Source organism: Marmota flaviventris, chromosome 13, assembly GCF_047511675.1.
Source record: "Marmota flaviventris isolate mMarFla1 chromosome 13, mMarFla1.hap1, whole genome shotgun sequence".
Classification (NCBI taxonomy): domain Eukaryota; kingdom Metazoa; phylum Chordata; class Mammalia; order Rodentia; family Sciuridae; genus Marmota; species Marmota flaviventris.
The window spans coordinates 91072930-91084055 of record NC_092510.1 but is presented as its reverse complement, the minus strand read 5'-3'; the positions used below and the strand labels follow the sequence as shown (position 1 = coordinate 91084055).

Here is an 11126-nt window from a genome sequence, read left to right as displayed (position 1 = left end):
TGAGCTGTTCTTCATAGTGCTAAACTCTCATTTTAGAGTCTATTTACTTGCATTAATAGAATTAAGTCTTCTGGATATAAATTCCCATAAAATAACTTCTATCTTTAGTGTTTTAGTTCTGATTTTAGTTTTCTTACTTAGAGATCCCTCTTTCAGAATTAATAATTAACCAGAAAACTAATTTATCCAAAATCTTCAAGCTCAGTTTATTTATAAGGAAAGTAGCTTCAAGCAGGTTATATCCATGGTTTTATACCACCTCCAGCCATGGACCTTTTGAAAATACTTTGTCTTTTAATCTTCCTGGGGAAAAGTTGGAGTCAGGAACAAACGTAAGTAAAAGAAATTGTCTTCATTTTATAATGTATCTTAGTAGTGATGAGTGAAGAAAACAGTAAATTTAACAGATTGTGTTGATTTGAAAATAACTCTCTCCTTCTGAGAGCACCAAATGGGTAGTCTCATTTCTGAATGAGACAGCCAAGGAACATTTTGATATGATGAGTGACTAACAAAGTGACAGCTTTTATGAGATTGTTATTTATAAAAATATACATAAGTGATTACTCACATTCCACTTCAAAAAGGCACAAAGTCAACTCAAGATAATAACTTATTTGTCATTTCTTGCTTATTTGTATTCAGTACTTAGTTTGATTTGTGATTTTCCATGGACTACACACAGTTAAGCCAGAGTTACTTGGGGGTCAAGTCTAATACTGTGATTTGAAAATTTATTGTTGTAATTAATTGTGTCTACACTTCTGAGCTGATTCTTCACAAGTTTTAGTGGTGTTGAAAGCCTGTACATTTTAAACTATGTCTTACAAGTGGGGATTTCATATTTAGAAACAATATCTGATTTTTGAAAAGTAACTGGATATTATCTAATGGAACCAACTCATTTAAGATGTGAGGGTATGTCCAGACAGGGCAAGTGATTGGCTAAAGGTCACACGACTAGAGAGAGAAGGGCAAGACTTTCATTCACATCTTCTCCTTATCACTTCAATTTTTTCAAAACTTTCCACATAAATATATTAAATACAAATTCTTAGTATGTCATAAATATATAGTATTTTACCATCTCTAATCTGATGTTTACCATAATCAACCCATCACCTTATGTAGTTTTTATTTCTTACTTTTTAGTGGTTTTTTTTTTACTTCCTAGTTACATGTAGTATTGGAGCTAATTTTGACATATTCATAAATGCATATAACATAGTTTTCTCCATTTCAGTTGCAAGTACTACCCCTTCCCTCTCCTCCTCCCTCCCCTAGTACCCTTCTTCTACTCTATTCTATTGGTTTTATGTTTATCTATTTTAAATTGATGTATTATATATGTGTGTATACACACACATATTTGTTTTTCAGACAATCAATTAAAGCTTATGGAAATTGATATTAATTGACTTCACATTACTGGCAGAAGTAAGGCTAGAACCTGGGATCACAAGATTCTTATCCAAGGACATTCTGAATTCTCCCCTACTACAGTGCATTGGCCCTTAATAAAAAGCAACTCCTCACTTGCTCTGAAAAAGTGGTAATCAATTACTTTAATTGATTGGTTGATTGAACAAATGTTTATTGAGCACCTAGCATGTGATTTGCACTGAGGGTATAGCAGATGAGAAAAGACAATTCCTAGAGCTTGCTTCTCATGGGAGAAACCAACAACAGAAGGAATAAATGGGGACAGGTAGTTACTGGTATTATGAAATAAAAGTAAGAAGATAAGGAAATGAAGGAGCACCATTTAAAAGTGTGAATAAGAGTTCTCTTAAGGAGATGACACAGCAGGTGTTGAAGAAGCAAGGGAGGAAGCCATGCAACCTTCTGGGGGAAACATTCTAGGTAAAGGCCAAGGAAGCATTCTCACCTCTCTGCAAGCTTAGTGTCCTGATCCTCTGCAGCTGTTGAAAGAAAATGAAAATATGGGACTGAAACTTGTATGAAGGTGATTCCATGGCCATCCTGGCCTAATTACTGGGGACTGAACCCAGGGGTGCTCTACCACTGAGTTATATCCCCAGCTCCTTTTGGTTTTTATTTTGAGACAGGATCTTGCTATAAATTGCCCAGGCAGGCCTCAAACTTGGAATCCTTCTTCCTCAGCCTCCCAAATAGTGGGAATTCCAGGTGTGGGCCACCTAAGAGCTTCAAGGCACTGAATTTACAATGTCTTACCACTACCACCAAATAAACAACTCAAAACAATATTAAATGAAAAATGCAAAGTTTCTAAGAATGCTGAGATTAAAATAGCTTTTTATCTCCAGACATTTCTGATTGCAAAAGTCTTAAGTTCCATTTAGGATGACTGTTGAAAATGCTAATTCTGGAAATGTCTTCTCAGATTTAGTTCTTAATTCTATAACTTAGTTATGTGATTTTGGCCAAGTTAATAAGCAACTTGCTCATCTTAAAATGGGAGTAATAATAAGTTATAACATAAATAGTTATAATAACAAATGAGTAATAATTATATATATAAATTAGTAATAATATAATATATAATGAGTTATACATGATGGGTAATAATACATAATATATAATGATATCTCACACAGAGTTTGGAATGGTGTCTAGCACATAAGGAGGTTTCAGCAAACATATCTTATTACCATTTCTCATTTTCTGCAGTCCCCTGCTAAAGCAGTAAATGACTGAGATGATTGGCTGATGGGTTGGAAGTCTGGAGATTTTTAAATGTACCTATAATTGGCTCCAAATTAGTTATGTAGCAGAACTGCCTGATGCTTTAAAGGAATTATTTACTGCTAAACTAATTTTGTTGTTACCATAGACTTGTTGATCTTTAAAGACTTTTTTAAGAAGTCAGATATTGGTAGGAGCCTAGGGTAATTCTACCCAGTGGGGTGGTAGGTGTATCCCAAGACTTTGGGAACACTTCAATCAGTCAATCACTAGGCCCTTTTAGATTGATACATACTTCTTATGCAGTTCTCACTATTCGAATTAGATACTTACATGATATGTAATTAATAACCTAATTTACATTTATTTGAAAGTTTCCATTTAATGAGATAATGAAAATCACATTTTAAAATTTGAATTTCAAAAGTTCGTATAGATCACTACCATTCTTATATAAATTGCATAAAGATAAAATTGAAGCAAACAGTCTATGGTTGGAACAATGCTTGTTACTTTGACCTCAATTATACACATACAATAGAGACTTGAATGTAAACTTTCACCTCATTTACTTATAAGTCATGACCTCTGATCACATGTAAAACGGGAATAATAATAGTACTGGCTATTATAGCACTGGCTAATAATAATACATCACTGGCTTGTAAAGATGAAAAGAGTTCTAAAGAAGTCCTAACCTGCTCTGACACATCACTACCCAAGTTACTGCCTTTCTGATTATTGTTGTATGATTATTGTTATTTCTGTTACCTCTCGGAGCTCCATCACTACTGCCAGATACCTTCCTCCAGCTCACTCATGTTCTGCGTCTTTATCCCTTCACTAGAAAGACATATTTCTAAGATTAATTCCTTTGAACTAACTTAGTGAAATTGGTGGATCTTATTCTTAATGTTGAGTACTAAGCATGTTGGGTGCTATCATATACATGCTCTTATTTAACCCTGACCACAGTATGGTTTTAAAAAAATTATATTTTAACAGATATATTATTTTTGCCTCCAGGAGGGTTAGTGACTTTACCTCAGTCATTCAGCCAGCAGATGGCAGGGTTGAAATTCAGTTTTTAGCACCTGCATTTCTTTTTTCTTCAGTGGGAGAAAGAGGAAGGAAGGAGGGGACGGGGGGGAGAGAGAGAGGGAAGGAAGAGGGGGAGAGAGAGACACACACACACACACACACACACATGCAAGCGCCCACTTCTATGTTGCCGTGAACACCTCCCTGACTGCTATTATTACCTTTCTAAACATAAACAAATTCCCCAGCTCTATTTCCTAGATCTAAATTCTAAGCTCTTTCTTCCTCGAAACTTTGCTGAAATTATCATAGGTCACAAATAAATTTTTATTTTAAAATATCATTTTAAGTTGACATATGTCTATTTCAAGTTGAATCTCACGAGTGAGAGAAAAAAGTCAATATAAGAACACATGTCATATAAAGATACTGAACTCTTTCCTGTTTCAACAGCTACGTTATTTCAGCACCAAAAGTACTTCATGTTGGAGCAGCTGAAAATATTGTGATTCAAGTTTATGGATACACTGAAGCATTTGATGCAACAGTCTCTATTAAAAGTTATCCTGATAAAAAAATTAGTTACTCTTCAAGTTATGTTATTTTAACTCCAGAAAATAAATTCCAAAGCTCTACAATCTTAAGCGTATGTATTTATCCTTCATTTTCTTTTATATGCAGAATATTTCTGATAAAATATGTACAAAATTAGAATATCGATAAACATAAGATATGACCATTTTTGCTACACTACCACTGTGCAATTATTAGCCGATTATCAGTTGCTAATGATAATCTGAGTGAAACTGAAAATTCTAAACAAAGAATTGTGTTTATTTCTGAACCATGCATGTGAATGTTCAAACTCTTATTGGAAAGTAAAATTGTACTAAGGAAAATATTTGAAGAATTGAAAATACTTTTTTGCTATGAAAATTATCATGCAAAGATATAGAGGAACATGAATATGTGTATTGATCTGTAGTACTTTGCTCACAAACAACCATGGATGCTATTGAATGTGTGGTTGCTTAAACTCCAATATTCTAAAATCCAAAAGTCATAAACTATTGACTACTAAATAAATAGCTCTCACTGACAACCCATGGTATATAGAAATGTCAACCTTGATCAACCAACTTCTTCTATTAAGACATTGTAGCATAGAGACATGCTTGCAAGTCATTTGTTATTAAAAAAAAAACGAAAAACTATGAGACTTAAAAAAGAACCAAAAAAAAAAAAAAATCAAATTTGGAAGGGGCTCTAGACCTCATTGAGACCAGTGTTTGTCTAAACTGAGTTCTTCATAAAGAAATTAAAAATTGAAATTTTATGAAAACTTCAAGTTAGACTCATATTGATTGTTAATATTTTGGATTCATTTCTACATTTGTTTTGATTTTTAATTATGTGAGGTCATAAGCATAAGAATATTACAGCTAATATTATGTTTGGATATATTAAGATACACTGTAAATGATTTTCATTATACTACAAATAATAAAATGTCAGCATGAAGAATCTTTCTATATTTATCCTTTAAAAGTGGTATATTTATTACTCATGTTTAATCAACTCTGATCTAAATAAATTGTGGCCTACATAAGGATTCTGTCATTAGTTTTGGATGGCAAGTGTTCTAATCTCAACAAATACTTGCACTTATTAGTTTTATTAAGAATTCAAATTCATTCCCCACAAGTGTTATTTTCAGTAGGCATTTTCTTATGTGAAAAGATATACAGGGTTGCCACTAGCCACCTATGGTGCTCACCTTTAAATTTAAATCAATCAGCTGTGCTATTGAACAGTCAATTGAAAAAGGAAATGAAGGTGAGAGAATCATAAAAATCAATATGCATCTGAAGCATTTAATTTTATCTTAACATTCTAAGGTATCTTTCTTGGCCAATTGTTGGGTGTTGTACCACTATCTTCTAAGGACAAGCCCATTGACCTGAGTTCAAAAATCTAATTTATTACAGGTTACGCCTTCAATGAATCATGAGTGTTCTAAAGTGTTTCTTAAGAGTGGATAAGGAAATTAAGATGCTTTACAAAGTAACCCGAGTACAGAATCCTACAGATTTTTACAATGTTTTCAAAATTTCTACAACAATCTGAAATAGCTGTTAGTATTTTCACCCCATGTTTTAGATCCTAATTTTCTGATATACATTGTGCTTCCTTTTATTACATATTTTTGTGTAAAATCACATATCATTGAAGGTAAAGGGGATGAGTATAATTACATGCTCACACTGGGAAGCATGTACCGTGGCCCAGAAGCAGCAGTGTGTGATGGGCACAGAGTGTGCAGAGCCTGAGCCAGGCTGCCACAGAGGCCGAGGAGAGCAGGGCTCATCAGGGAGCCAACCAGGCCGAGGTTTCTCATCAATTCTGTAGCAGTGGCTGCATTAAGAGTGTGTACATTTAGCAAACATGGAACCAAGAAGACTGTCAGTTCTTAAAGTTGATGATAATAATTGACACTGAAGGGCTTTGGGCAAATTTAATTGACTCTTCTGGCTCCCAATCCACTTCACAAATGGTGAGATGAACATCAATTTGGGTTTTAATGAGATTGCAGTGGTGTTGAGAAAGTCAACATGTCTTAGAATCCTAAAAGTACTTTTCTCTTTTCCATTAACATTTTCTTTTACAGATACATCCCAAACAACTATCTGGAGAACAAGGCTCTGTTTCATATGTGTATTTGGAAGTCGTATCAAAGCATTTTTCAAAATCAAAAAAAATGCCAATAAGCTATGACAATGGATATCTCTTCGTTCATACAGACAAACCTGTTTACACTCCACACCAGTCAGGTAGAGTGCAAGATTCTTCCTTCTCTGGAGAAAAATGACACTGTATTGTAGAACTTTTTCACACCTAAAATTGGAGACAGGTTTTCAACCTGCTCAAGAGACTAAATTCCTAATGACTTTTACATTTTCAAATAGCATTTTAATGTTTAATTTCTAGAGAAATTGTAAAATCAACATTTACATTATCTTCCCTATCAATTATTTCCAAGTAGAAAAAAGTTTTTTAAACATTGTAAAATAGTGTTTGAATTTATTTATTAAACAAATGTAAGACTTAATTGCAAATACAATTTTGGCAATGGGAAAATAACTTACTTTAGAACCACATATATGAAAAATTTAATTGACTCTGGAGCGGATCCCCAAACTGGAGAAACAAATCCAAGCCAAGGGGATTAGATGTTTCAGCAGAGAATACACCAGCTCACAGAAATGTGTGGATATTGATTTTCAAAGAGTTTCTACCTGAGAAAATGTCTGTTAAACACACTGTTCTTCTGTTAGAGGGGAAAGGCAGAATAGCCAGTCTAACCCTGGTTGAGGAGTGCCTGGAAATATTCTCAATGGACCAAAAGTTTAACCCAGAAAAGCATGATGCTGCCCACACGGTCATGTGTGCAAAGCCTTCACCTCCCCATCTCTCCTCCTCACCATCTTTGCCTCTTGACCACGCCAGAGACAGGGTTATGAGAGATGTGTCTGTAAAACAGGGAGCCTCTGACATTTTATTAGTGATGGTTTTGGGGAAAGAAGGCAGAACCAGCAGGTTTTGTTGAAAAGCTTGGCACACAGTGGGGACTTGCTAAATGTTGGTAGATGTTGATGTCAACACTGAAGTGGGACATGGCCGTACCACTACCTCCTCAGCAGGGGCACCTGTTACAATCCGTTCAGCATGGAAAGGTCCAGAGAGGGTGAGGATATTGCCATCATCTTAGACAGAATGTCCTTGCTGGAACAGTGCCATCTCTTGCCCCTTGAAGATGACTTGGTGACAAGGCAACAGTCTCTGCCCCACACAGGTCAGGTCCTTTGAAGCTTGATCATACCTAGAAACAAGAACAACCTCCACCCTTCTTCCTGTATTACTGATGCTCCTTGACTGGGTCCTGTTCACCCTGCCTACCATCTAGGGTCAGAGTCACTGTCCAGTAAGTACCTAGTCTAATCCCCAATATCTGGAACCTTTCATGGCTATCAGTGCTTTCCTTAAGAACAGCCTCATTATTAAATTAAAGTCCTCTATCAGGACTTTAAGGTAAAAAGGTGAAATATATCCTCAGTATTATAATCATAGAAGAAAATGAGAGCAATTCCTTTAAACATTGCCACATTAGTGAGAGGTAGTGATGTGTAAGTGGTTAGAAGCAGACTCTGGAGCCAGATTTCCTGGGTTCAAATTCCAGCTTGGGCTGTTATTTATTACCTACATGACTTTGTGAATTAGACTCTCAGATCCCCACTTTCCTCATCTGTTTAAAAAAAAAAAGTTAATAAAATAACATACTTACTAGAGTTGTGGGAGGGGGGTGTGGGGGGCAGGGGGGATTCAATGTGGCAGATATGTATGAGGGGGAGGAGAGAAAAAGAACATGAGAGACGTACTCAGCATGTTGATTTTATCTCGTGGTCTCAGTAAAACTGATTTTAACATAGCTTCTTTGTAGAGTTTTGCATAGTACTGACCCTCTAAAACATATGGGGCTTTTGGTACCAATCTTTTTATTATATGAACAAAGTTTTCACCATGAAATGATTTGAGCACCAGATTTTGCTAGAGAAATTACAGCATGTCATTGAAAAGCATTTACTCCATGTGTAACAAAGAGCTAAACAAAGGCTTTTGTTCAAAAGTGGGGGTATATTAATTGACAGAAATGAAAGGAAGACAATGAACAATTTGAGCCCCTGGCATTACTATTTTAAACATGAGAAAATAATGGTAGGATCTGGTTCACTAATGTTAACTGCTGGGTTTCTGTTCTCCCGACTAAAAGGCTCAGGGGTCACTCCAGTTAAACTGGGCTAACTGGGCTGCACGAAATAACCACACAAGAGACACAAATACTTTTTTCTTTGAGGTCACTGTGACGGCTCCTCCGACCTTAAGGGTCCGCAGAAAGAGAGCGAGAGTACGCCGCTGACCCCTTTTATTGAGGAGAAGTTATTTAAATGAGGCAAGGGGTCAGGTTTCAGGGGGCTGAGTCTATCTTCATGATGTCCACTGTCAGCAGGATGACTGACACCTGGGTAGGCCACACCCAAGGGCACAGTAAGAGAAGGGGACACATATAAGGCACTTCCATGGAAGATTCTATCCTAAACAGGGCAAAGGATTATATTACAAAGGAACAGGTGAGCGTAGCTTCACCCATGGGGCTGTAGCAAGACACACCCATGCACGAGACACCGACCCTCGGATCCAAGAAGGGTGGGGAAAGCTCTGCCACATTTCTGTGACTGAGCGCCTCAGCACCCAGCCAGGGAGTATGACTCAGTCACATGTAAGGATGGTCTCCCACAGTTAACAAAACCATATAATTCAAGGCTTAGTTGAGGCCTTGCTGAGTTTCATAAGTGGAAGAGTATATAGGTCTGAATCAAACTCCAAATTTTTCACTGAAATCTTTAACCATAATTTAAGACAACATTTTATGTTTCCAAATAACCATATGGTAGATCTAGGTCACTATTCTTCTGTTCTGAAATTCTCAATAAATAATGACCTAATTATAGATATAATTAATTTTGTACTATGGGTGTCTTCCCAAAAAGTTGTAAGTGTATTTTGGGGGAGAGGGTGGCTCCCGGGGATTGAATTCAGGGCACTGGATCACTGAGCCACATCCCCAGCCCTATTTTGTATTTTATTTAGAGACAGGGTCTCACTTAGCTGCTTAGCTCCTCATGTTTTCTAAGGCTGGCTTTGAACTCATGATCCTCTTGCCTTAGTTTCCTGAGTTGCTGGGATTACAGCCATAAGTATATTTTAATAAAGTGAACTGTACTTTAAATTCACTGGGAGAAATAACTCTTAAGAAAACCCAGAGGAGTCACCTTAGGATAAAGAAAAGATAGGTAAAGACAGACATATCTGTCTTCAAAGTGACATTTTCTTTCTTCTAAATACGGATTGTAATGTATAGACTATTTATTGAAGTTTTTAAAAGCAACTTTCTCTTTTAAGAATTATTGTTTTTTAAAATACCCTTGTGTTTAACAGAGGTTTTGATTATATTAATTTTCTTTGCAGTAAAGGTTAGAGTTTATTCACTGGATGATGAATTGAAGCCAGCCAAAAGAGAAACTGTTTTAACTTTCATAGTAAGTATATGATTTATTTAAATGACACTAACTCTTGTTTTTAAGACAGGAGTCCCATTCCAAAATCCTGTCCTTATAGCACCCTCTGTCATTCAGTGTCCCATAAACAGATGTTAAATATCCATTATGAGAATAGCACCATAGACCTTTACCCGTATGCTCTAGACATGCAGGAAGCTACACATTGAAGGATTTTGAACTAAACCATTCAAGTACATCCTTTATGATTCCTTTTTAAAAGAACACCCACCAATCAATTATAATTAATTAAATATCTATTATGATTTTTTATTTGCATAATTTAAGATGAAGAATTAAAATCCATGGTGCTTACTTTTAAATTATGTAGAATTTAATAACTAATATGCTAACACATGTGGAAATTTTTGCTAACAGATGGGGTGAGCAGTTATTCTTTTGTCAGAGATGACAAACATAATAGATAATATGAAATAAATTTGCAAGGTCTCACCCAGTTTATAAGATTGTAATAGATGCCTGTAGCTTTACTCAGTTTACACACCTATGATATTTTTGTGGGGAAAAAAAGATACTGCAATTAGTCAAAACTGCTCACTTATTAACATCAGGTGTAGGAGTACAGTCCTCCCCTATAGGCTGTGGCACCACTTCTGCTACTCCAAAAACAAAACAAACAGAAACCTTATCAGAATACAAGTAAAAAGAGGGGATACTAGAGAACAAAACTACCCTAGAATATAAACCAAACCAATTATGCATTAGGATAAATGACGTAAGAGAGGAGCTTGGAGGAGACAAAAGAGGGTGACAGGAAGGGCTGAGAAAACCCTGTTTTGGAATGCAGGAGGTACAGGAAACCTGGAACTGGGTCTTAATGAAAGGAACTGACATAGGTTCTTTTAAAATAATAAAGGTCCTCCTGTGGAAGAAACTGTTAATTAACCTCTGGGAGGAGGAAGTATTTTAAACAGTAGTAATTAATAAATGACTGGCAGACTGATAGAATGGCTGGAAGAGAAGTAAACAGAGGAAACCTAGGCTCTTTTGGAGAGCACCAGGGCTGTGGACAGGCTCCTGAGCCCACATCTCCATGATTGAATGTGAATAAAGCAGAACCCAGGAACCACTGAATTCCAGTCATTCCAGGCAAGAGCCTTCCCTAGGGAGCAGGGTGGAGGAGCTGATCCCAGACCTGCAGGGAGCCAGTATGTAGGAAGTTTCCTGGAAAGAGTACTCAGAACATCTTAGAGAATCCCATACTGATGCTGGGATGAAGGTCAG

At 36.2% G+C, this 11126-nt stretch overlaps 1 protein-coding gene across 1 annotated transcript in view; it reads left to right on the top strand.

The window, feature by feature from the left end:
- The first annotated feature begins 258 nt into the window (after positions 1-258).
- C5 (complement C5) overlaps positions 259-11126 on the top strand; it is an 84269-nt gene continuing 73401 nt past the window's right edge. The window contains exons 1-4 of the mRNA XM_027937931.3: positions 259-332; positions 4162-4354; positions 6377-6539; positions 9793-9863. Of these exons, the coding sequence (XP_027793732.2) occupies positions 268-332; positions 4162-4354; positions 6377-6539; positions 9793-9863 (492 nt within the window). The 5' untranslated portion in view covers positions 259-267. The remainder of the gene's footprint in view (positions 333-4161; positions 4355-6376; positions 6540-9792; positions 9864-11126) is intronic.